Here is a 24,592-nt window from a genome sequence, read left to right on the forward strand (position 1 = left end):
TTGTGCCCCAAGTACCCTTCTCAGACTCAGCACTTGGGGGGGGACGCTGCTGTTTCGAACCAGGCCCCAGTGCCCAGTCGTGTCTGCAGGACCACGCGCGCCAACTGCACTTGCGGAGCCGTCTCGCTCCTCCTCCTCCTCTGCGCGTCAATAATAATAAAAAAAATAGAAATAGAAAATAAAAAAGCAAAAGCCCGACGGCCGGGAAGGGGAATCAGTCAGGCCGAAGGAAGCGACCGCCCTTCCTCAATCCCCCGATATCCATCCAGGCAACAGAAAATACTTCACCGTTGCAGAGAAGTATTATCATAGTAGGTACCAGTACTTTGCTATGCCCCCGAAGCCCCGCGTGGCCACGAGCAGGTGGGTGAATCAGAGTACCCTGGCCTGGCCTTGAAGAAAAGCAAAAGACCATGATGAAACCCCAAACGTCAATGCGCCGCCGGACACTCGGGATCCTCCGATTCCGATCGCGCAAAAAAACCCCCCCTTCCCCTCCATCCATCCCCCATCCACCCATCCACCATGCATGGCGGGGAGGGAGGGAGGGATTGAAAGCAGAAAAAAAAAAGAAAGGAAAAAAAAAGTCTGTGGACGTGCGCGCTCGCTCGCCTCGGATCTTGGTCGTTCCGGCGCCCGACCACACTCACACTTACCTGACGGACTGACGGACTGACTGATTGACTGACGGACTAACCGCACGCGGAGTTTTTTTTCCTCCCTTCCACGTCGTCGGAGTCGGAGTCCCCGTCCCGTTGCAAGTGAATTCCGCGCCCGCGCCGGCTCCGAGGTACACGAGCAGTTGCAGTTGCATGCTCCGTTGGCGGGACGTCTGCTAGACGATTACCGGTGATAGGTACCTATGGTACTTGCCTAGTCGCTCTATATACGGCTTCGCGTGTTGGAACTTGGTGACTCCGAGTCTCCATCTTTTCTCCTCCACTGCTAGTGATCTACTAGTAGAATGCTCTACCTATGTACACCACGGTTACATATCGTAATCCCTCGTCGCGATCACGACAACTGCTCCGTAATCGGGTGAAGAGGTAAGCTGTCGATGACTACATACAGTCTACGGTAAACCCCGCTCCCGGGCTCTTTTGGATCTTTTGGATATGTAACTGCTAGTGCATAGCTTCCTGACGATCTCGAAGCAGCCGGGGACCCTTTCACATGGAATCGTGGAATCATGGACTGTGAGCAACCGGTATTACATACCGGTACATGCCGGTAGTCCCATGGACATCATGGACATCATGATTCATACCCAGGTAGATCGGAAGACCACTGACTGCCTATCACCTACATATCACGCACATTCGGACTCTGCCAATGAGATAATGAGACTCCCGGAGCAATGATCTTTTCGTTGTTTACCTACCTGCTCGTCAGCACCGAGTCGCTGGCAACCTGCCGGTCAATCGTCAGCAAAACAAGGAGCAGTGGACTGGAGCACCATAATTCCGAGAATAGGCCGCTTACCTGGGTTACTTGCGTGTGGAGGAGTAGGTAGTCGACTCGAGGTCCTTCCAGGAATTTCCATTCTCACGATGGCCTTTGCAGGTTCCATTTACAACCTATCAAGCTTGAATCATCTAATCAACAATGACCCGTCATGCCCCCACATCTCAGCCCTCCGTTCTCGGTTGCAGGTGGCATGTTCCGTCCCTACAGACAGCTCGAGGACGGTCAGGTAAGAGCTTATGCTTCCAATAAACCCGATATCTCCAGTGTCTTCTCCGGGAAAGACAAACATCGCTTCCAATCCTCTGTCCCATTTACAACCTACACATCAAGCTGGATTCTAGAAGCAATGATATCCAACCGTGGGAATTTCCGTACATACCTCCTATGTCATTGCAACTGCCAACCACCTTCCCCTCTAGCCACGAGGACAATTTACAACATCTCTGAGTAGATAACTCTCCGATCGCCGATAACAATGAGCCCACCCCTTCTCCCTTCCACCTTCAAGAGTCAACACACACTTTGCCCAACGCCTAGCCATATAACAGCAAAACCGCCGAAAAAGGCCCATGTTATCCACCGGATGACACACTTGCCCTGGTGGCTCCGACGAGTGCTGATTCGAAGCTCGGCGCCGGTACAAAACCGCATATCGTACGACCGGACATGGCGGACTTGACGGAGCCCGAACTTCCGTACCACAACACGGGGGCATCGGACGTGGGCCAGCGTCGACTACCTACATACGGTACATACTTATTCCGAGTGTAAGCTTCATACATACATACTATACACATAATCGAGAGACAGGGAGCTCATACATACACGAAGGCTGGCTGGTATCATCGGAACCTATGGATCGATAGTACGCTACAAAGCGAGTGACATCTTCTGCACAGGAATAGCACCATTCACATTCCCATAGGCCATTCCCGTACAAATCTGCACGGTGACGGTAAATACAGCCTTGCAGCGCCCAAGGGAGCTGTCGGGATTCACATCTGACAATAGCTACTATATACCCACATAACTTCTCCAACAAGTTACAACTTACAACCCAGTCAGCGAGCCAGAAAATGACACGGACATGGAAATCCCCCCCTTATTTGACCCGTAGGCTGCCGGATTGGTTTGCTCCTGGCCTGTAGATATGTAGGTACATATGTACCTGCCAGCACTCTACATACAATGTGCGAATGATATGTACATATCGTACACGCGCAAGGCAAGGCAACAGTAGAGGTGGAGGTGGAGTCAGTAGCCCATGATCAAAAGTTCCAAACTGGACCGTCGAAGCGTCGGCACCGGCGTTGGGAATCCGCCGGTCGGTCGGTCGGTCGATGCCTTTCTACGGAACTTTCCACATGTGTCAGTGTCATCTTCTGATCTGCTCTGGGCCAGGCGAATGGTAGGTAGGTTAGGTATGTAGTCATAATGTCACATACTTGGGTGGTATACAGACCAGCACACAGCACACAGCTCTGCTGCCACGGATGGTGGATCGGTCATTTGCTGTTTCTGCTGTTTCTTCAGGTGTGATATGTTTATTCTTGACACATACCGTATATACGTAACTGGCAAATCATCCGCCTGGATAGCTAGCAGGGGCAACATGGAAGCTGACGAATGACCCCCACCGAAGAAGCTTCCGACTCAATGCGGATGATCCTCGCGTCTTTACCTAGCCCATGGAAGCTCGGATGCTTGTATTCCCGCCCGCTGCTGCTGCTGCTGCACAAATCCTGTGCATGCAAATCTGCCATACATATTTCATTTAGAGTAAACACTTGCCCGCAGGAAACATCTGCCTAGGTAGATAGACTCTGGACTCTGGACTCTAGAGATCCCCATACATCTTGCACATACCCATCCCACCCCACCCCCTCCACCCCCGGTATGTAATCTTACGCCCAGCGTCCCAACTCGACCTCGTGGCCGCGAATATGTACAGGTATACCTAGCACCTAGCACCTAGCACCGTAAACCCCATCCAGCGGCCTGGAAACAGCTGTCCTTTCCTTTCCTTTCCTTTCCTTTCCGGTGCAAACCGTGCATTCGGCTTTCTCCAGTTCCGAGCTCTCGCCTCCAGGTTAGTTAATCCATATGCAATGCACGCCTACTCTATCTGATCCATCCGGAGCAGCGTCCTCAGCCGTTCCGGCAACGGATACGGGCGTTCCTCAGGGACCAAGCGTTCGGCGTCCGCCGTGCGGCCCTGATCAAGGAGCGCCTTGATCTCACTCGCTCGGTCGGTCACATCATTTACAGGGTCAGCTAGTCACATATAAGTTTCCGGGGCCGGGGCCGGATATCCCCCGAGTCCGGTTCGGTCCGCACCTCGATCCTTAGGATCATATCCTGGATCCACTCCGCACACACGCCTCTGCCAATACCGATCTGCACGCTCCTCCAGGGCAACCTCCTCAGCTCCACATCCCTCTCGGGATCCCACTGCACCATTACCGCTTGCTCGCGCTGCTGATCACTCAACCGTGCCTGGCTATAAGCCCACACACGCGCGCTCCAGCAAGCCCTCGAACTCCGCGCGCCCCATAGTGATCGCCAGGATCCGCGCTTGCCGCAAGTCCTTGAGCCCGTACCAGCTCCGGTACATCATCCAGTTCCAGCTCGGCTTGATCCAGGTCATGCGCGAGAGCGAGAAGTCGGGTGAGGCGGCGAGGGATTGCGTTGAAACTGCGGCAACCGCGATGGAAGCGGAGTACGCTTGGTACACCGTTATTGTGCTGCGTGTGTATTGGGCGCGGATTTGGCGGTATGGTGGGGTGGAGGTAGGGGATGAATCATCGTCGAAGCCGGCGGCGCTGAAGGTGGGCGCTGGTGAAGGCATTTGTTCTCAGAGAGGGATTAACGGTCGTATTTCGATTACGGAAACCTTTAACCCCCACGAGTGAAGAAGCTGAAGAATGCAGACTACATGGAACTACATGGGACTTTTATATCCATGTTGCACCACTCCGGGTAGGTACTTGCGGAGGCAACTACTTGGGTACTTCGTGGTACACAGGTCGGTACTTCGCGTCGTCTCGTGGTGACTGGTGATGAGTTTCTCGCTCCGCCCCCCACCGCCGCAGGCCCCAACACCCCCAATGCCGCCCACACTCCACCCTCAGTACTCTACTCTCGTTAGCTTCGCGTGCGCAGTGTCACCCCATGCCGTCCCGCTTAGCTGGAAACCACAAGGCACCCCAGGCGACTGCGCCTCATTAGGGACGACTCAGCCTCAATGATCTTCGTTTCCAAGAACGTGGTTGTGGCGGCTTGTGTGACCGTAGAAGTGCAGGGGTGGAAGGGGGGGTCCCTGCACAGTGGCACAGTGCACGTCTCTGGGAACTGCGTGAGCTGTCAGAGCTCTCGAATACGAACCATCACCACCTGCTACATACTTGGTTATTCAACACGCGCACCCGTCACTGCCACCACCACCATCACCACCACCATCACCCATGGCCCCCAGATCGCGCCTCGCCGAAGCGGCGCTGCCCAAGCCGCCAACGATTCTCTCCTCGACGCTGGTGATATCGGAGCACTGCGCGATGGTCGGGACGCACCCCGTCAAGATCGGCAACCACACTGTGATCCACCCCCGGTGCCGTCTGAACTCGACACTCGGGCCGATCACGATAGGCGACTATTGCATTCTCAACGAGCGCACGCAGATCACGCCGAGCGATTCCACCGGCATCACGATCGACGACCACGTCGTCGTCGAGACGAATGCCGTCGTCGAGGCGAGGTCCCTCGGTGAGGGCTGTACGGTCGAGGTCGGCGCGAAGATCGGGAAGAGAGCGGTCGTCGGGAAGGTATGCTTGTCCTTACTTCCTTCCTTCCTTCCTTGCTTGCTTCTGTACAACGGTGGGACGGGTGCGGGGGGATGTGGCATGTGCGAACTGGGTGGGTGGGGGGGATGGCTGACAAGGTATGCAACTGTAGAACTGTAAATTCACGCCGCTGACGGTGATTGCCGATGACGAACTGGTGGAAGATGATACGGTTGTGTGGGGGTTCGGCGCGCGGAGGAAGGATATGAGTGGAAGCAAGGAGGCGCGGTTGAAATCAGTCGAGAAGCAGGTTGAGGCGCTGAGGGGAGTTGTGGCCAGCAATCGCACCAAATTCCTGTCCTGAGAAACCGAGCCATGGAGACTTGCTGTGTCAATAGTAGGTCCGAGAGCCAGACACCGCCCCCGCTAAAGAGAGGAGACGCGTTCTCGGCCCATCTTCACACACCGGCTGGATGCATTATGGGAGTGACATTGTATGATCCGGGTTTGCCAAGCCATGCAATGACGAATCAGCACACGCAAGGTGCCTCCGTTTTTGGCTGCACGTCAATCAAAGCTAAACTCCCACAGATCTTTGTCCGTAACTAACTAAAATACAGAACACTATGGCTCAACCATGGACCGCAGCTCCCTAGTACTGCGGTTCTTCTTCTCCTTCATCAGCTTTTCTTAGACAAACGTTCTTGTGTTGTTGTTCTCTCATCATACCACATTCTACCTTGACGTCCACGTCCCTTGTTTCTACGCCGTTCGTTCCTCTGTCGCCCTGTTGTGATAGCTCAAGAAAATCGCATGTGCTACTATCCGCCATCTACACCTCACAACGACCACCTCCACCACCACCACCACCGTGAACTAAAACCCTTGTCTTCGGCATCAGATCACACACAATACGTACCACGCGCACGCATCAACGGGGAGCCCAGACGATACCCGACACTTTGATACCACGCTCGAACCGGACGTGTGTCTTGCCCGTACGCTTTACCGATCACATCTAAATGTCCTACGCGCGCGCGGCTTCACCCTCGCGTTCGGACGTCTCCTCCGATCTTGACCTCGATCTCGAAGAGCTCGATCCCACGTCGTCGTCCGGCACGTTTCGCCGCTCAATCCTCGGGTCGAACCACAGAAGCTCCTTTTCGTCGCATCGACGGGGGCGCAGCAGCGAAGACGGTGGTGCCGGCGGCGGTGGCGGCGGTGGCGGCGGCGGCAGCAAGGTCAAGAGTCCCAGTAGGATAGCGCTACGAAACCTGGCGATGGGATACGGCGGGAGAGGGCGGCGCGGGGATGCTGCGCAGGCCGAGGAGGATGAGGAAGCTCTGTTGGGCAGGCGGCGGAGTAGTGTTGCCGACCACGATGATGATGATGGTCGCGGGGAGATGCCCTTACTGCAGCGGATGACGTCGCGCATGTCGATTCGGAACGGTGCCTCATCGCCATCGCCATCGATACATCCCGACTTTACGCCTTCGACCGAGACCCGGACCGTAGTCCTGGGCGGGGGAGCTGCTCCGGCGCCCGCCAGTGGGAAAAAACCGCCGTCCTACCCCCCAAATATTATTTCGAACCACCGGTACACAGCTTTTACGTTCCTGCCGCTCACGCTGTATCACGAGTTCAGCTTCTTCTTCAATCTTTACTTCTTGTTGGTCGCGCTCAGTCAGATCATTCCCGCGTTGCGGATAGGGTTTTTGAGCACGTATATCGTGCCGCTGGTTTTTGTGTTGGCCATCACTCTGGGGAAGGAGGCACATGACGATGTTGCCAGACGGAGAAGAGATAAGGAGGCGAATAGCGAGCCGTATGAGGTGTTGGCCCTGGGCGCTGAAGACAGCAGCCCAGTAGGCAGGATACGCGGACTGGGCAAGAGAAAAACGGCGTCGTTGTTGTCGTCGTCGTCGTCGTCGGCACGAGCGGAGGGTAATTCACTGCGCTCCGATGAACGGGAAAACATGAGAACAGTGATAAAGAAGAGTCGCGATCTCAAGGTGGGCGATATTTTGGTGCTCAAGAAGGATCAACGTGTTCCTGCGGATGTGGTAATATTGAAGTCATTATCGAACGAGGTAGAGACCGCCGACGACCCTGTGCCCCAAGACAGTGATGCTGCCGGGGAGGCTTTTATTCGGACCGACCAGCTCGACGGGGAGACAGATTGGAAGCTTAGAGTCGCCCCTCCACTCTCCCATGGACTACCCACCGCGAAATTTGAGACTCTACGGATCACTGCCTCGGCGCCATCGAGAGAGGTCAACAGCTTCGTGGGCACTCTTGAGTATCCTGGATCCGGCCTCACCGCGGAAGGGTCCGGGAGTACTGCACAATACCAGAAATCTGCGTCCGTTGGACTGTCCATTGATAATACTGCGTGGGCAAACACTGTGCTTGCCAGTAACTCGGCCACGCTGGCGGCTGTCATTTACACGGGCCCGGAAACCCGTGCAGCGCTGTCGACATCGAAAGGACGGAGCAAGAGTGGACTTTTGGAGAAGGAAATCAATAACCTAACCAAGATCTTATGTATTCTCACCTTTACTCTATCCATCGTGTTGGTCGCCCTCGAAGGCCTCAAGAATCACCCCAATAACCCCGGCGTCAAGAATCCCGAACAGCCCGGAGAGGTTGTCAGTGGACCTTGGTACATCAAAATCATGCGGTTTCTCATCCTGTTCTCCACCATCATTCCCATCTCCCTCCGTGTTAATCTGGACATGGGGAAGAGCGCGTATGCCTGGTTCATCGAGAAGGACAAGGACATTGAGGGAACGGTCGTGCGGACGTCGACCATCCCCGAGGAGCTCGGCCGGGTCGAATACCTGCTCAGCGACAAAACCGGAACCCTGACGCAGAATGACATGGAGCTGAAAAAGGTGCACGTTGGAACCGTCAGCTATGCCGGCGAGGCCATGGACGAAGTTGCGGAATTCGTGCGCCAGGGCTTCTCCCAGACAACGGCGGAAACATCGCTCGTCACTCCCTCGACCAGTGCTGCTCCGCATGCCAGTGGCACGCGCACGCGCAGGGAGATTGGGTCCCGCGTCAGAGATGTTGTGCTCGCGTTGGCGCTGTGCCATAATGTTACGCCGACCACCGCTACGGAGGAGGGTCAGACCGAGGCGGTTACGACATACCAAGCGTCGAGTCCCGATGAGATTGCTATCGTGAGCTGGACCGAGAGCGTGGGATTGCGGCTCGTCCATCGCGATAGAACGGGAATGAAACTGGTCAGCGCTGATACCGGAGAGGTCGTTGTTCGTGTCAAGATTTTGGAAGTGTTTCCTTTCACCAGTGAAGGGAAGCGGATGGGCATCGTCGTCCAGTTCCTCGGGGGAAAAAGTAGTGAGAAGAAGAAGGAGCAGGAGCAGGATCTTCTCGGCGATCATATCGAAGAGGATGGAGCTTCGTCAGACGAGGATTCCGGCGACATCTGGTTCTTCCAGAAGGGTGCGGATACCATCATGAGCTCCATTGTGGCTAGCAATGACTGGCTGGATGAGGAGTGCGGAAACATGGCCAGGGAAGGACTGCGAACGCTCGTCATCGGACGGAAGCGGTTGAGTGCACACCGCTACCAGGAATTCTCGGCAAAGTACAAGGCTGCCTCTCTGCTCCTCCAGAACAGGGACAAGGAGATGGAGAAAGTCGTTCAGGAATACTTGGAACACGATCTGGAATTACTGGGAGTCACCGGAGTCGAGGATAAACTGCAGAAGGATGTCAAACCTAGCTTGGAACTCCTACGAAATGCGGGTATCAAGATCTGGATGTTGACGGGAGACAAAGTCGAAACCGCGCGGTGTGTCGCCGTTAGCGCAAAGTTGGTTGCGAGGGGGCAGTACATTCATACCATCGCCAAACGTGCGTCTCGTTCCCCCATCTATCCCGTGTCGAAGGACTCTGCTAAGCCCGGTGAAAAGTGAAACGGAAAGATCTCGCGTACGATGCGTTGGAATTCCTACGCAACAAGACGGACTGCTGCCTCCTCATCGACGGAGAATCTCTGGCTCTGTTCCTCGATAACTACCGGGATGAATTCATCTCTCTGGCCGTCCAGCTTCCCGCCGTAGTCGCATGCCGCTGCACACCCACCCAGAAAGCCGACGTTGCCCGTCTGATCCGTGAATTCACCAAGAAACGCATCTGCTGTATCGGCGACGGAGGTAACGACGTGTCGATGATCCAGGCTGCCGATGTGGGTGTCGGTATCGTCGGTAAGGAGGGTCGGCAGGCCTCGCTGGCAGCAGATTTCTCCATCACGCAGTTCTGCCATCTCACGAAGCTGTTGGTCTGGCACGGAAGGAATTCTTATAAGCGCAGCGCGAAGTTGGCCCAGTTCGTGATGCATCGTGGTCTGGTGATTTCTGTGTGCCAGACCATGTTCAGTATCGCGAGTAAATTCGAGCCTATCGCCCTGTACCAAGTAAGTCGGATGCTTGGATTTTATTCCGAGATAATTCACTAACTCGTGAATAGGGATGGCTACTCGTTGGCTACGCGACATTGTACACCATGGCCCCGGTCTTCTCGCTCGTCCTTGACCGTGACGTCGATGAGCACCTTGCCAACCTCTATCCCGAACTCTACAAAGAGCTCACGGAAGGCCGCTCGCTCAGCTATCGCACCTTCTTCGTCTGGGTACTCGTCTCGGTCTATCAAGGCGGGGTAATCCAAGGCCTCTCTCAGATCCTCGTTGGACTCGACCAATTCAAGCGGATGGTAACGGTATCATTCACGGTGCTCGTGCTAAACGAGCTGATCATGGTCGCTCTCGAGATCACCACATGGCATCTATGGATGGTTCTCGCCGAGGTGGGCACGGCAATCGCGTTCGTCTGTTCCATCCCGTTCCTGGGAGACTACTTTGAGCTCGATTACGTGCTCACCCTCGGCTTCCTGTGGCGCGTCGTCGTCATCAGCTCCATCAGTCTTATCCCCCCCTGGGTGGTCAAGGCGGTCCGCAGAAGACTCAAGCCGCCGAGTTATGCGAAGGTGCAGGGGATTTGAGTTGTCTCGTGTCGTGTTTTTTCTTTTCGTTTCTTTTGGGTATAGAGTTTTTTTCTTTCGTCTCTCTTCTTTTCTTTGAGGCGGTGGCATGTACTACTACTACTACTACTCTACTACGGATGGGTGGGATGGGTGGGATGGGATGGGATGGGTAGAATGGGATGGGATGTGGATCTGCTTTTTGGGTGATGCGTTTCGTTTCTTTTCGTCGGGTGGATTAGAATCGATATGATATGGCGGAGGGATGTATGTACCTCAAGTGGTGCACGTGCACGTTACGATTATGAATTGAGCTGTTTCGGAATCCGATCTGATCCGGGCGAACAAGTTGCTTCCAGAAGTGAGTGGACTACATAAATTTACGTAGGTGGTGTAGGCACTGCCGATATGTACTTCTCAATTCCGTAGGGACTCGGGAGTCGGGGGCTCTACCGTATTCAGCTCAATCGGTATAGTTTTCTCTACAGTAGATATGTACTTATTCCGTAGGCCTACGGAACTTCCTGCACCAGGTACAGGAATGTCGTAAATGCATGCTTGCGTTAAACACGTCTCACTCACAGTACGTATTCTTGAAACTATCCAGAGGGTAGCTACAGTATGCATGCCGGATTCAGTGACCGGAGCATTCTGCTCAGCACGGCGTTTCGGCCGTAGGACTCTTGTCGTCATAGTTTTATTACAGTCTGGGTAGGGACTACTTGAGTAGCATGACAACGGTTTCTCTGCGCTACCTAGGTGCGTTGTTGTGCGAATAAGGTGGTTCTCTGGCAGTTCTCTAGTAGTTCTCTGGTGGTTCTCTGGGATTCTCTGGTATTCTGGACACCGCATAATACTTTGCATTCAGAAGAACTACGGTAGTTCTTCCGGCTTTTCAGCAAGCCAGTATATAAGCGTATCTTTACAACACTGCGTATAATTGTCGATACATACTGTAGAATTGAGACTATAGGTAGAGGGGAAATATACTAGAGTAAATCTGTATTCTCCTGACAGGCTGAGACTGCTGGATTGAAATCCGTGCGGTAGATGTGCAGAGTACTACTGGAGACCTTCGGCATCAATCGCACAACTCTTTTCGATGTGTTGTTTCTTCAATCATCATTGCATTCGACCTTAATACTGTACGGTAGATCATGGCAGATGACATACCCGTTTCCACCCGGCTGAGCTCGATATGTATGATACCGGTTCCCTATTGCTCTCCGCCCAGCCCTACATGCCCGCTCAACACCCACTGGCGCGAGTTGCCGCTTGTGACGCTATGTACATAGTGCTTGTGGCCAGCAAGACCGAGTGACCGACAATGATGCCGTGGAGTTTACAGGTCGACCCACTCCTACGGTTGCGTGTGGTGCAGTGTGATGATCATGGAGATGGTGGGCGCGATGCACATCTGCTAATAATGATATATATCCAGCATGGCATGTCGGGTCATGATATAGGTAGATGCTGTTTAACCCTCCGCTGGCTGGTTTTGTCGCTTTCATGTCCAATCATAGCACATACCATATTGAGCCGTGTGCTAAAGTCAGAAGCCTTATGTAGGCCTTATATAAAACGCGGAAACTATTTATGCCTTCCATGCGCCACTCATGAGCACGTCCAACTCATAAAGTTTCCGTAAGAGTTATGTCCAAATAAGGCCAATGTTCTCATAACCCTAGAATTCTCGTAACTCCTACATAATGCCTATGCAGCGAAAACCGCTAGTACACAAATTGGCCTTCAGACTCACTGTGTAATTCTTGGGACTTTCCGCAGGCCTATGTACCTAGTCGTTTTTGACATGCAGAGCCATCCAGTTAAGACATTAAATCACACCTCTTCTCCGTTGATTTATGGAGAAGACTGCGAGGAGTCCTTGGTCGGTTGGGGCGCCCTACTTCCCATCACGGTGATAAGTTCGAACTTTGAAGTGAAAAACAATTGGCAGCGCGAGTGATGTATGGTGATCCAATGTGATGGCACCCAATATTCTGCCACGAACTGGCGATGATGGTTGGGGATCAAGATACACCCCTTCTGAGACGCAGACTCCCCTTTGGGTTTATCTCAATGATAGCCTGGATGCCACGTTGTAGTTTGTACGTACATAATGTATGTCCTCTGGGTATGATGTGTATGATGGCATGTACATCTGATGGGATAGGTATGTGTCGTTGGATTACTTCGCTCACTGGAGCTCTACTACCTAATACTATAGCACACGTACCAAACCGAGTTCGCTGTGCCTGTCATAATAGAGTATAGGTACAGATATAGGTAGTAGAGTAGTTCAGGTGCTCCACAAAATGGATCTTTCTCCGGGCGAGCGAGCGAGCGAGCGAGTGACAGCCGTGAACGCGACAGTCGAGATTACTATACCTACTACCGAGAGACCCTCGACGGGTACGAGCAACTGATGGACATGATTCAATTGAAGAAAACAAAACAACGAGAAAAAGCAGACCTATGACTGGGAATATCTGTGGTTTTAATAATGTCTGATGTGTTGAACAACAGACCGACCGACTAGACGAACAGAAAAGCAACAACTGGAAACAGTTCAACATTCAACGGCCGCATAGGGTCTGCCCGCCATCACACCTTGGTCTCACCGTACTGCCGCTCGCCGCATCACAGAGGCACCTCTACTTCTGTGCTCTCTTAATAGTTAGATGTAGATAGGAGTTTACCGCGCCTTCTTCTTTTTCACAGACTCACGCAGTATCACCCGTCCATCATCCTCCTCCTCCTCCTCCTCCATCAATGAATAAACAAAACCAAAAACCCTCCCTCCTCCCCATCACCATCCATAGAAACCACGACCCAAGCGTTCTCACCGCTCATGGGAAATTATCTCCCCCCACCCCATCCCACATCCCCCACCCCACGGACCCCAAACCCAGACCCAGACGGTCAGACCCGGGCCCCCCGGACCTTTCCTCCCCCCCAGACCCATTCCCGGACCCCAAACCCGGCCCGCCCCCACCGGCCCACCAGGGCCACCACTTCTCGATTCAGGCTCGGTTATGTCTTTTCCAGGTCCCCAGCCCGAGCCGAGAAAAAAAAGGAACTCGAGGGACACGAGGGACGCGCATGTTTCTTCCGGAGGCATGGGTCATTGGGTCTGGGGCGCTGGCCCGCTGGGGAGTTCGCTGGGGAAACCCTACTAATTATACTTTGCATGCTTCTACGGTATATAGAGTAACTGCTAGGTAGTATGTAGAGTAGGTAGGCAGGTACCTGGCTGGCTGGCTGGAAGCCGGCGGGTTCTTGGATCTTGGACCTTGGGATGTCCCATGCACGGTACTACACCTATACTACCGGTTCGTGCGGAAGGGAGGAAGGGAGGAAGGGAGGAAGGGAGGAAGGGAGGAAGGGAGGAAGGGAGGAAGGGAGGAAGAGAGGATGGGAGGAAGGGAGGAAGAGAGGAAGGGAGGAAGGGAGGAAGGGAGGAAGAGAGGATGGGAGGATGAAGGGAAGCGAAGGGGGCGAGCTGGATGTTGCAATGCGATGCTATGTTATGTTATGCGATGCTGTGCTGTGAGCTCCTGTTGGTTCAATCGCGGGATGGGGAGGGGCTGTGTACTACCTATACTACAGGTATCGACACGGAATCGATTTGGATGTGTGCACTGTGTGAGCCGTGGGCCAACACCGGGAGAGAGGCGCGCACCTGGACGCCTCTCGCCGGGCTTCTCGTGCCTTCTCGCTCTACTCCTGCGACTCCGGATCTTCGTGGCTCAGACTGCGATCTTCATGGCTCTGGACTTTGGAGTTGCGTACAATACAAGTTGTACTCTGTAGGTATCATGTATGTGCATATCCGTTCTCGCAACAGCACAGACAACCCACCGCACAGATGGGTAACAGCATTGGTACTTATCTCATTACCTACATGCTTGGTGCTCTATACAACCACGAGCATCTGCCGAGCATCGTTACCGCGCCGCGCCGCGTCAGATGCGATATGTGTCTATCTTCAAGACACGGAATGTAACGCACCTCACGCACCTCACCGTTCTTCAGCAGCGTGACCACCATTAGTCTCGGGCGGTGGGTCTTGATACGGCATCTACAGGTGTGTGTGTACTCCCCATAGATATGTCACTGAGGTTTTTCTGACATGTTTGATGTCTCAGTCCACAATTCTGACGGGACTTGTAAGTTGTTTCCGTGTTTTCTCGAGTTCTGATAGGTACTCGACGGCGGGTGGAGGCGCAGTTTGTGTGTGGGTTTTTGTTTCGATGCTGGCTGAAAGAGGAGATGTGGAACAAGTTGTGCTTCTAGAAGGTGCATATGCCCTTTTCTTACTTACGTTGGTCTAACTGTGCCGAGTCTACTCTATGAATGTAGCGTAGGACTTGGCTCCAGGCTGAAGAAGCTCCCAAGGTTCCGTTCCGCATGTTCGCAGCCGCAAAACTATACTAACAAACTATTTCATGTGTCACAGACGCAAAGTTACGGTTAATCTACGCACGAGTACTGCCTGCGTAGGAGATTTGGTGGTGGTGGTGGTGGTCAGCACCCTTACTCCACCCTTACTCTACCCTTACCCTTGCCCTTGCCCAACCTGATGAGATGCCTGTGCTGCCTGTGCTGCCTGCCGAGGGGCAGAAGGAGATGAGCTCTCAAAAAAAAGATTCCGAGCTCGAGTGAGTGACGCAAACAATTCCCGGCGAGCAACCGTGGTGGTGGCTCGGACACCTACCTGGCCATACCACAAAAAGTGGATGCTCCATAAGTAGTAGCCATGGCATGTTTCATCCCGTCCCTCCTGCTGCTGCTGCTGCCCTTCGGAAGCCGTGTTTATAAGCCCGCCCTCATCCCATCCCAATTCTGCGTGAACATCCCCACGATTTCTAGCATTTCCGCGCCCCCCTCCCCCCAACCATGGCCGAAAACCACCAGCGATCGTACCCGCCCCGGGCCAGCAGTCCCGACCTCTTCCTCCTGCCGTCACCACACTCCCACCGGGGAAGCCGCACAACGCTCACACCCTCCGCGCTGCTCCTGCGGTTGACACACCTGCAGAGCACCCTGCAACAGCGCCGCAAGACCCTCGCGGCCCTATTCCTCCTCACCTTCAGCGTGCACACGCTGCTCTGGCCACCTCTGTCCCCCTCAGAGCCACACATCCCCGCCGCCCTATTGCTCTGGACGTTATTCCTCCTGCCCACCTCCACGCCCTGGGTGTTATCCCGCCTCCTCGCGCCAGCATGGATCTCGCTGTTATTCCGTCTTCTCGCGGGTGTCCTCCCCGCGCTCGTCGCGCCCGTCTACGCCCTCTGGGCGCTATCGGTATACGGGTGGGCGACGCACGCCGGCGTCCGCGGGTACGCGGACGGCACGTGGGCAGTGAGCGAGGAGGCAGCGCGGATACGGCAGGTACTGGCGGACGTGGAGGGCTCTGTTGGCGACTTTGCGACGCGGGTGTTGAGCCGCGTGTTGTGTGCTGATGTGCGCGGGGGACGGGTCGTGGAGGGGACAAGCCGCCGAGAGGGCACCAGCTGGACAAATGCTAGGTTGATGGTTTTTCGCCCGCCCGCGGGGGATAGGAAGGCGGTCTGGGCCGAGTTTGAGGGCTTCGTGGCTGCCGCAAAGAGTGAGATTGCGAGTTTGAGTGCGGAGGTCGAGGGCTTGCTCGGTGTGAAAAGGATGGGCGCGGAGGAGATGGTGTATAGGGAGCGGGTGAGGGTCTATGTGGAGACCACGCTGGGTGTGTGGGAGGGGCTGTATGCCGAGTTGATGCATCCGCACGGGAAGGATGAGGCCGCGCGGCCAGAGGTTGGGGAGAGGTTGCCGAGGAGAGTTGCGAACGCCGTCAGGTGGTTTGAGGCCGTGGAGGAGAAGGGGATTGAGGTTGTGGTTGTTGATGAGGAGACCTGAGTTCATGCTTTTCTATCATGAGTTACGACGAACGGGTGTGGCAGTTTGTACTTATTGGTGCTGCAGTAATGGTAATTCAGGCTCGTGGAACATTTACGGCCAGACAAGCGATGATCGTGACCGCCCTACAACAACTCTATCTGCACCTCGGAAGACTCCAAAACATTTAGCCCGCCAAAATGGTATAATATTCAAAAAACCTTCAAAAAACAGAACCCGGTACAAATGGTATCACATCTACTCGTCCACCCGGAGACTACTCGGTCTTCTCAATGGCTGCTGGACCCACAATCTCCCTGCCCACCAGGAACTCCAAACCCTCACCACCCTACACGAGCGTCAGTGTTCGTCCCACGCAAACCGAGGAGAAGAAGGATAAACTTACATAGCTGAGAAGCGGTGACACCTCGACGCCGGCCGCCGGATCCTCCGAGACAAAGGTTGCGCCGGCTGCCACAGCCCACCGCTTGCCCTGGTCCATCACATCGCGCTTGCTGGTGTCGGGGTCGTCCTCGCCGGTTCCCCTCGCGTTCTTGAGGGGAGAGAACTCGTCCTCGCGCTTAACCTCCATGCAGGCGAACTTCTCGAGTGGGATCCGGGGGAAGATGTCGAACACGAACTGCTCGAGCTTGATGCCGTTAGGCTTCTCCGGCTTGTGCCGTTCCCCGGTCTCGGTGTCGCAGAAGGGGATCTTCTTTTTGGCGACGTGGTGTGGGAGGGAATCAACCCAGTCGGGGATGGTCTCGAGGAAGCGGACGGTGTAGTAATGGTTCACGATGTTCGCCGCCCTGAACTTGAGGATATCCTTATTTTTTTCGTCCTTGGCCTCGGCGGTGTCGGAGTCTATCTCGGAGTACTCGACGACATCAGGCTTGCCATTCTTGAGGAGGATGAGACCGACGGACTCCGTGGCGTTGCGCTTGCGAACGACCTTTGTGGCGAGATCGACATCCTTCGACGCCGAGAAACCGATAAACACTGGGTCGGCAACCTTGACCAAAGAGTTGTCGACACAGTACGCGTGAACGTGCTTAATGCCACGCTTCTTCATGTCGGGGATGACCTGCTCCGTCAAAGCACGGTAGATACCACCGTTTCCGTCGGGTGCCACAGCAACCTATCCCATTCCATCGGTCAACCTCCAGCCTATTTCCACCTTCCGCCTCGTACCGATGGAACATACCTTGGACTTCGACTCTAGCAGAATCTTTCCGTCGTTCGAGATGCATGGTAACACACCCTGCTCGAAGAACACGACATTCTCCTTCTTCAATCCAAAATAGTTGTTCTCCTCGAAGAACGCCTGAGTAGGTCCCCTCGTGGGTCCCGAAGTCATGATGTACCAAGGAACGACAACATTCGACTTCGCGACCTTCTTCGCCGCCAGACTCTGCACCTTATTGATCCTCTCCGCCTGCAGCTGGAACAAACTCTTCTTCGAAGGAAGCCCAACATCGAAGCAGCCCTTCGGTGCCGAAGAACCAAGCCGAGTTCCCTGACCACCTGTACAATTCTCACATCAGTCCACTGACCCCACCCCGCGTCTGCAGATGGAATCATCCATACCAGCCATGAGAACGACAGCAACCTCATTCTTCGCGATCAATTCCAATCCGAGATCGTACCACGCCTTGATGCTGGAGTCGGGGCTGTCCAGGATCGACGCGGTAGCAGACTCTGGCAGGGGCTCGTAGACGGGGGTCTCTGCGGGCGGCGGAGGGTTCAATGCCTCTGTTGAGAGTTTCTGCGCGAGTCGGTCAGTCGTGCCATTACCCCACAATGGACAGAAATAGAAATGTCACCACCACCACCACCACCACCACAAACGATGCGAGAAGGGGGAACTTACGGCGATTCTCTCGGGCTCAAACTTGGAGAGCTGCGCGAAGAACGACGTCTTCTCCGAATCCGACAGGTCGTTCCAGAAGGATAGGACGTGGCCCTGGCCCACCGTCTCGAAGCTGAGGCGTAGAGCCTTCACATCGGCCTCATTGGGAGCCTCGACGTTCTCACCGAGCGAGAGCTTGTTGAGGACCTTTTGGATACTTGCGGCCATATCGTGCTTGTTGTTGTACGTGGAGTATAGAATAGAAATATGTGGGATTAAGTTATGTTGACAGGAAGGGGATGCTGCGAGGGAGGGAGGACGGAATAGTTGCACGATTAAGGGAGATGGAAGGAGAAAGTACGAGGATGGGAGCGGAAGACCACGATACTAGTAGTGGCAGCCGTCGTTGCATTTATGCGGGCTCTACCTGGCTGGCTGATGGCTGGCTGGCTGGCACGGTGACACGGCCTTGTGGCGGTCCACAGTAGTGGGGTGAACTACCCCCGCCATGGACGACCTGTCCCGGCTTGCTTGCTTAGTGCCGTGCAAAGCGGGGATCATAGCGTAAGAGCTCGCGACCAATACGGTTGGACTGCAGAAACACGCTCTGGCCGCCGAAAATAAATCTTATTGAAAATTTTCTGCACGAGATCTAGAGTTGGAGCACAGAGCTGTCCTTCCGGAACGGATGAGAGAGAACAATGACATCGTCAAATCATCGCGTCGCACCTTGAAGAATGATAGTTATATTCATCTCGCATAGAAAAGACGAAGGTGAAGATGAGCATACGGAAAAGCAGACGTACAATACCAACAAACTCCATTGCCCAAACAGAATGTAATTACTAGACATCATCGTCGACATTTTCACTACAGCTTCAAGAAGCTTGCACTCGTCCCCACCTTGCGCCCCTTGACAGCCGTACCATCGACATTCGTCTTTTCTCCACCCTTTCCGATGACGGCGACATTGCCCCTCTTCAGGGTATCCACCACATCCTTCTTGCTACCAGCCTTGACCTCGCCGCGTGTGATTCCAGCAGCAGCATTCCTCTTCCTGATCTTCTCCTTCTCCCTTCTCCTCCTGCGCTTCTTGTCGTCGCTCGACATCTCCCTCGTCGAAATCGGTGCTCCACTCTTGCCCACGATCTCGCGGCCACCGCCTTCCCCGACCGGTAGATACGCCTTGTCCTTACCGGGCTTGTATATTTCTTGCGGTGCGAGCATAGACACGTTCGCGGCCATACCGCCGGCAGCAGCGCTAGGCTGGGCCTCTTCCATCGAGATGGCTGGGGCATCGGATACGATCGCTAGAGTCGGCTTCGCGGGTTTCGGTGTGAAGTGCCAGCTGGTGAGGGCGTCGAGCTTGTGAGAAACATCCAGCCAGATGGCTTCAATCTCCCTGTGCTCTTTCTGCACCTTCTCGTCGGCCGCATCGAGGTTCTCGTCGGGATTCGTGGACTTGAGATGATCCTGCGCGTAGATTTCGGCCAGAGATTCCTGGGGCTTGGAGTCGTCGAGCTCAACCCGTCCACGTCGGAACTTGTCCGTAACATCGCCGGGTCGCCTCTTGATGACCTCGTCGAACTGTGCATCCAGAATACGACGTTTTATCATGTCCTCCAATCCCTCTGTAACCTCCTGTGTGATGACCGGTACCGGTTTGCCAGACCTCTCGAAGTCCATATCTTCCTCCAGCAGCGAATTGAGTGGTCGATCCCTCGCCTTCGCCTCTCCAGCCATCACCCACTGCTTCTTGGCGATATTCTCCTGTTCGAGCTTTCTGATTTCCTCCATGAGCGCGGCTTGACGTTTCTGGTGAGTCGAACGTCGGTTCATGGGATCGGCCATATCGCCCATTTCGACGTCTTCGTCGGACGCCTCATCCTCCTCGTCGAAAAGATCGCGACGAACCCTCGCCATATTTGACTCCATCGCCTCGAACTGGGCCTCGGGATCCATCTTTCGAGTGTCTTCCCTCCAGAAAACCTTCTTCTTGTCCTTTGGTTTCCCCGAATTCTTCTTGGCCGGTGGCGCAAAGAAGTCCTCATACATAAGATCATTCCCATTATCGCCCGTGCCCTGGTCAAGATCTATGTCGTCGTCGCCGTCGTCACTACCCTCCTCATCTTCGTTTGCGAGGCCATTCTGTCCCGAATTTTTGCTGGGGATGTCCTCCTCTTCGTCGTCTTCGTCGGCAGCAATAGTCGCAGGATCAGCATCGTAATCGACCGCATCGTCGTCGTCTTCGTCAACCGGAGCACCCCGTGAATCTTCTAGTTCGAGAAGCTCGGTTTGTCTGTTGAAATCGTCGATCGAGAAGAAACCGTCGTTGAGACCGTGGACATCTTGCACAAACTCTTTGGCTTCGCTGTCGTCCTCTTCGTCGTCCTCCTCGTCCTCTGAGTCGCCCATATCCTCTCCCTCGAGCGCAACGCCACCTTCGTCGGCCTCCTCATCCTCGGCCTCCTCATCCTCATCTTCGGTTTCGTCCTCAAACCCAGCAAACTCTCCCTCCTCCCCACTAGCTTCCGTATCGCTATCCTCACCCATAACCACATCCTCCTCCTCACTCTCACTCCCACTCTCACTCATCGCCTGCTCAATCGCCATCCTCGCGGGCAACGCCAAATCCTTCACGAAGCCGTTCTCGACCACGCCGCGGACCTGTTCCCAGACCTGCTCGACATCGAAGCCGTCCAGGTAGACCATTCCGAGGCCATTATTCCCCTTCTTCAGCAGCGGGTCGAAGTACTGCTTGACGAGGTTCAGCGCCGCATCTTGAATCGCGTTGCCGGACGGCTGTAGGAACTCGTGCGGCGCATGTGTAAGGATCGACGTGAGCGCAGGCGTCTGTGTGTCCACTACCGAGACCGTCTTCGATGAGGAGGTAGAGGCAAAGGAGCCTGCCATTGCGTGTGTGTGAGTGTGTGAGTTTGCCGTGGTTGGGGATTCTTGACAGCAGGTGGCAGCAATGCAGTTTTGGCACGGATTAGATATTTTTTTTGCGCGGGGGATGGGTGAGGCTCTGCTTTTAGCGTGATCTGATGGATTGGGTATCGCTTGCAGATGCACTCCGTACCGTTACGGAATTCAACATTTTCTTATATGTAATTGGCTTCCCATAGCCATACGATGAATCACTTTCTGCAGACCAAGGGCAAGGGATTTACGAAGCGATTTACATACTGCGCGATATCTACATTATTCACTCATGATCAATCACTCGGCATTGTATGACGTCATTACAGTACCAAGGCCCCACCAAGAACCGTGATCGACCGAGCTTTTGAGTAACTCTTGTTTATTAATTCTCTCCGCTTTTGCAGAAAGATAAAATACAAGATGGAGTCAAGAGTTCATCGAGGTCTCAGATTCGTCACTATTGAAAAAGGAAAACAGACAGAAAAGACCCATTTCTCCGTAACGCAACACCGATCATAAAATGCTCCAAGACTCAAGGAAAAAGGAAAAGAATCAATTGACTGAGGTCAATTGATCTAGTGGGCCACCATGGAACCGTCGGTCATGTTCGTGTCACCCTGGCGCTCGGGGTTCTAATGAGATGTTAGTTGATGTTTTGGGAATACTGGTAGGCATGAGGTGGCTTACGGTCTTGGTCTGAGGACTTCCGTCGCGGAGAATCTTCTTGACGCATTCCTCCTCGTTGGAAGTACCAAACTCATTCTCCAAAGAGGAGTTTGAGGCGGTATCCATTATGCCCTGGGCTCCGTGCCTACAGCTCAATTAGTACGAGATTGATGTGAGGAGAAAGCAGAGGGTGCATACTTGTGGGTGGTGAAGATCTTCCATCCACTCAGGACCTGAGCCAAAGGCACAGACTGATCCTTCTTCCACTTCTGGTACTCCTCGGCGGAATCGACGATGACAACGTAGGAGTTGTTGTCCTTTCCCTTGTAGATGATCTTGGTGAGTTCAGCGTTTCCACGAGCCATGATGGATGTTGTTAGGTGGTAGTTTGGTGGTGGTGGTGGTGATAGTTGTGAAGGGGATTTTTCGTTGGAGCGATTGTATTGGGTTTTGTGTGTGTGTGTGATGAGAATGAGGGGAAGGAGAAGGGGCGGGGCGGAGGATATAAGTAGGATTGTTGCTGTCGGTGGGGAAGAGACTGGAACGGGCAATGACATCATTGCGATTCGATCGACGGCCGCCAAGGTGGGCATCGGCCGCTCCTGGCACAACCAACGTCAACAAGGCGACCAGTCGCAGCTTAGCTTCGGCGGATTGCCTTGGTGAAGCCCAACTTTGGGGAGGTCCTGGCTACGTAGGTGTTCCCTAGTAGAAAAGGGAACATCGCGTGTTTGTCTGCGTACCGGTACTTGTACCTGACGGCAGATCTGGAGATGTCCCTGGATCAAAAACGTCACGGGCAGTGTAGACGAGGCGTAATCCTTCACGGCCCGGTGTATTAGATATCACCGCTATCACCGATGTCACATTGGAAGCTACGCATGTTCCGTCAACAAGCCCTGCTCGCACAATCTGTGAAAACTACATCATCACCAGACACATTTCCAGTTTACCAGAGTAGTTACGTTCAAAAAGCATCGATTACGCCAACCACGAACGCCCTTATAAACCGCTAAATTTGATAATGACTTTCCCAAGCTCCCAATCCGTCTAACTATCTTCATCGTGAAGCACCAGCCTGCGCTTCTTTTTCTTTTTCTTAGGCTCAGGACTTTTCTTCCGCCTGGGACCTTCGATCCTGACGTTTTCCTCCTCACTTTCAGTCTCCTCCTCTTCGAGACTGACGGGCATCTGCCAACCGCCGACGTCCTCGCCTCTCACAGGCTCAATGGTCACTACGTCCACCTCCTCCGTCTCCAGGTGCAGCCGGCGCTTCTTGACGTCCTCAACGGGCTGGATGTCAAACTCGTCTTCACGCTCTTCATACTCAACGTTTTCCTCCACCTCTGCAAAGTCAGGGGCTAGCGCGGACCAGCGCTGTGGGTTAGTGGTGGCCCAGATGTAGATTCTGCCAGTCTCAAGTCCTACCGCGGCGACGACGGGACGCGTAGGATGCCACTCACACACGCCGAGCTCTTCCTTTGGACCCTCTAGGATCTTGATGAGAGAGCCCTGCGACCGCTCCCAGATGTAAATGTCGTGGTTGTGGTAAGTGGAGGCGGCCACGTACTCGCCATCTCCCGAGAAGGTGACATGGTTCCAGAGTAGCCGGTTCACCACGTCCTGGAATTTGTGTTCGACTATAAGTTTCAGTTCGTCGGGGACGAGGGTGTCGGGGAGCACAATGGAACGGATTATGCGGTCGCTTGAATTGAGTACCATGTTACGGCCCGATAATGTGAGGCGAAGGTAGGTGATGCAGCCGTTGGTCGGACGCATAGAGTACACGGTCTCTTGCGTAGCCGTCGAGATAATGTTGATCCACCCCTTGCTGGTGCCTGTGATGACAAAGTCACCGGTCGAGGTAAATACCGACGCTGTAGTCAACTGCTTCGCGTCTTGCACTGCGCGTTTCTCGGTTGCTTCGGTATCGGAGATCGCGGCGCGCTTGGGACTCGTCGGTAGAGGAAGTTTGAGCGTATTCTCGGTGGTGATATCAACAAGGTATGGTACTTCTTCGTAGAGAGCGCAACAGAACATGCCGCTGCGTCAATCTTATGTTAAATCTAGTTGCTGGAAAACCATGGAGGATCGTACGTACAGGTTCTTGGGGTGGAATTCAGCACAGTACACAGGTGCCTGGAAGCGCACCGTACGGGAAGCTTCGAGACCAGACTTCGTCAGATCCCAACGGATCACGCGGAAGTCCTGCGAGCAGCTAAGAAGGTACCGGCCGCATGGCGACCACGAGAAGTATTGGACCTGTCGCTGGTGACCGCGCAGGATACGCGCCAGACTGTTCGTTTCGACATCGAATAGGACAATTGCACCGTCAATCCTGCCAGATGCTAGGAGGTCCCCTTTACGGTTGAACCGAATCTGACGGTAAGAGTCAGCGACCAGTCACCCACCCGTCACTCACCGGTGAATTGGGCGAGCCGAGTTGAGGCGAACGAGGCCAGGCGCAGTTGGACTGACTGACTCACACAGGTAGAATGTCCAGCTCGTAGCTCGGAAATCAGAGATTCTGGGTAATCCTGAGCGAGAGAGAAGGGGTCGAGAAGCGACAAATTCATATCAGTGGTTGTCGAACAGCGGAGGAGAACGAGTGTGAGCGTGAAATGGCAAGTGTGAGAGCTTGGAAAGAAAGCAAAGCTCTGACGGCTAGCGTGACAATGGCGCTAGCGTTTACGCTGGCTTGGCATCGCCACTCTTCCACACAGCGCTTTTCCTTTGCTCAGTGGCTATCTCACCTCAAGTCCCTCTCAGCAACCTACAACACCCCTACTAACGACACCTTTACTAGCCACCCACCCTCCTCGACCGACAAGACGACTTGAGGGAACATCGCCAAACCCTTCAGAAAACCCTCTCTATTGTCCCTGCTCCGGAAGTCGCTCGCTCGAAGCCATAGAAAGTTGGGAACCTGGAGGAAGCAGGCGACCTTCGCTGGTCGACAACCTCACGCTTCCATCTTCTTCTTCATCCACGACACCACTCCTTCCGTCTTCCACCACACGACAAC

At 54.2% G+C, this 24,592-nt stretch overlaps 8 protein-coding genes across 8 annotated transcripts; 3 read left to right on the top strand and 5 right to left on the bottom strand.

Annotated features, from left to right (window-relative positions):
• Positions 1-3,583: 3,583 nt before the first annotated feature.
• BZA05DRAFT_440679 (ATP-dependent RNA helicase DHX8) lies at positions 3,584-4,315 on the bottom strand (the record flags this gene model as incomplete). The annotated part of the gene is made up of 3 exons (XM_051486619.1): positions 3,584-3,703; positions 3,805-3,918; positions 3,980-4,315. 3 exons carry the CDS (start codon positions 4,313-4,315, stop codon positions 3,584-3,586), a joined length of 570 nt encoding a protein of 189 aa, XP_051344674.1.
• Positions 4,316-4,931: 616 nt separating this feature from the next.
• Positions 4,932-5,876, top strand: BZA05DRAFT_451144 (trimeric LpxA-like protein; the record flags this gene model as incomplete). The annotated part of the gene is made up of 2 exons (XM_051487431.1): positions 4,932-5,276; positions 5,419-5,876. The coding sequence occupies 2 exons, from the start codon at positions 4,932-4,934 to the stop codon at positions 5,608-5,610; spliced, it is 537 nt and encodes a 178-aa protein (XP_051344675.1). The 3' UTR covers positions 5,611-5,876.
• A 392-nt stretch (positions 5,877-6,268) lies between these two features.
• Positions 6,269-10,274, top strand: BZA05DRAFT_414807 (P-type ATPase-like protein; the record flags this gene model as incomplete). Its single annotated transcript, XM_051485275.1, has 3 exons — positions 6,269-9,128; positions 9,188-9,690; positions 9,744-10,274. 3 exons carry the CDS (start codon positions 6,269-6,271, stop codon positions 10,272-10,274), a joined length of 3,894 nt encoding a protein of 1,297 aa, XP_051344676.1.
• A 4,740-nt stretch (positions 10,275-15,014) lies between these two features.
• BZA05DRAFT_470270 (uncharacterized protein) lies at positions 15,015-16,148 on the top strand (the record flags this gene model as incomplete). The annotated part of the gene is made up of 1 exon (XM_051487889.1): positions 15,015-16,148. The coding sequence occupies exon 1, from the start codon at positions 15,153-15,155 to the stop codon at positions 16,146-16,148; it is 996 nt and encodes a 331-aa protein (XP_051344677.1). The 5' UTR covers positions 15,015-15,152.
• A 256-nt stretch (positions 16,149-16,404) lies between these two features.
• Positions 16,405-18,204, bottom strand: BZA05DRAFT_330172 (nucleotide-diphospho-sugar transferase; the record flags this gene model as incomplete). The annotated part of the gene is made up of 5 exons (XM_051480522.1): positions 16,405-16,476; positions 16,534-17,265; positions 17,332-17,651; positions 17,715-17,892; positions 17,998-18,204. The coding sequence occupies 5 exons, from the start codon at positions 18,202-18,204 to the stop codon at positions 16,405-16,407; spliced, it is 1,509 nt and encodes a 502-aa protein (XP_051344678.1).
• Positions 18,205-18,626: 422 nt separating this feature from the next.
• On the bottom strand, positions 18,627-21,031 carry BZA05DRAFT_383282 (U3 small nucleolar ribonucleoprotein complex, subunit Mpp10). The gene has a single exon (XM_051482199.1). It carries the CDS (start codon positions 20,887-20,889, stop codon positions 18,847-18,849), a length of 2,043 nt encoding a protein of 680 aa, XP_051344679.1. The 5' UTR covers positions 20,890-21,031; the 3' UTR covers positions 18,627-18,846.
• A 445-nt stretch (positions 21,032-21,476) lies between these two features.
• Positions 21,477-21,932, bottom strand: BZA05DRAFT_414810 (RNA binding protein-like protein; the record flags this gene model as incomplete). The annotated part of the gene is made up of 3 exons (XM_051485276.1): positions 21,477-21,533; positions 21,589-21,712; positions 21,766-21,932. 3 exons carry the CDS (start codon positions 21,930-21,932, stop codon positions 21,477-21,479), a joined length of 348 nt encoding a protein of 115 aa, XP_051344680.1.
• A 603-nt stretch (positions 21,933-22,535) lies between these two features.
• On the bottom strand, positions 22,536-24,319 carry BZA05DRAFT_470274 (WD40-repeat-containing domain protein). The gene is made up of 3 exons (XM_051487890.1): positions 24,054-24,319; positions 23,669-23,946; positions 22,536-23,611 (listed from the first exon to the last, which is right to left on the bottom strand). Exons 1-3 carry the CDS (start codon positions 24,141-24,143, stop codon positions 22,618-22,620), a joined length of 1,362 nt encoding a protein of 453 aa, XP_051344681.1. The 5' UTR covers positions 24,144-24,319; the 3' UTR covers positions 22,536-22,617.
• Positions 24,320-24,592: the final 273 nt, after the last annotated feature.

This window comes from Tricharina praecox (assembly GCF_024521635.1).
Source record: "Tricharina praecox strain CBS 144465 chromosome Unknown BZA05scaffold_1, whole genome shotgun sequence".
NCBI lineage: Eukaryota > Fungi > Ascomycota > Pezizomycetes > Pezizales > Pyronemataceae > Tricharina > Tricharina praecox.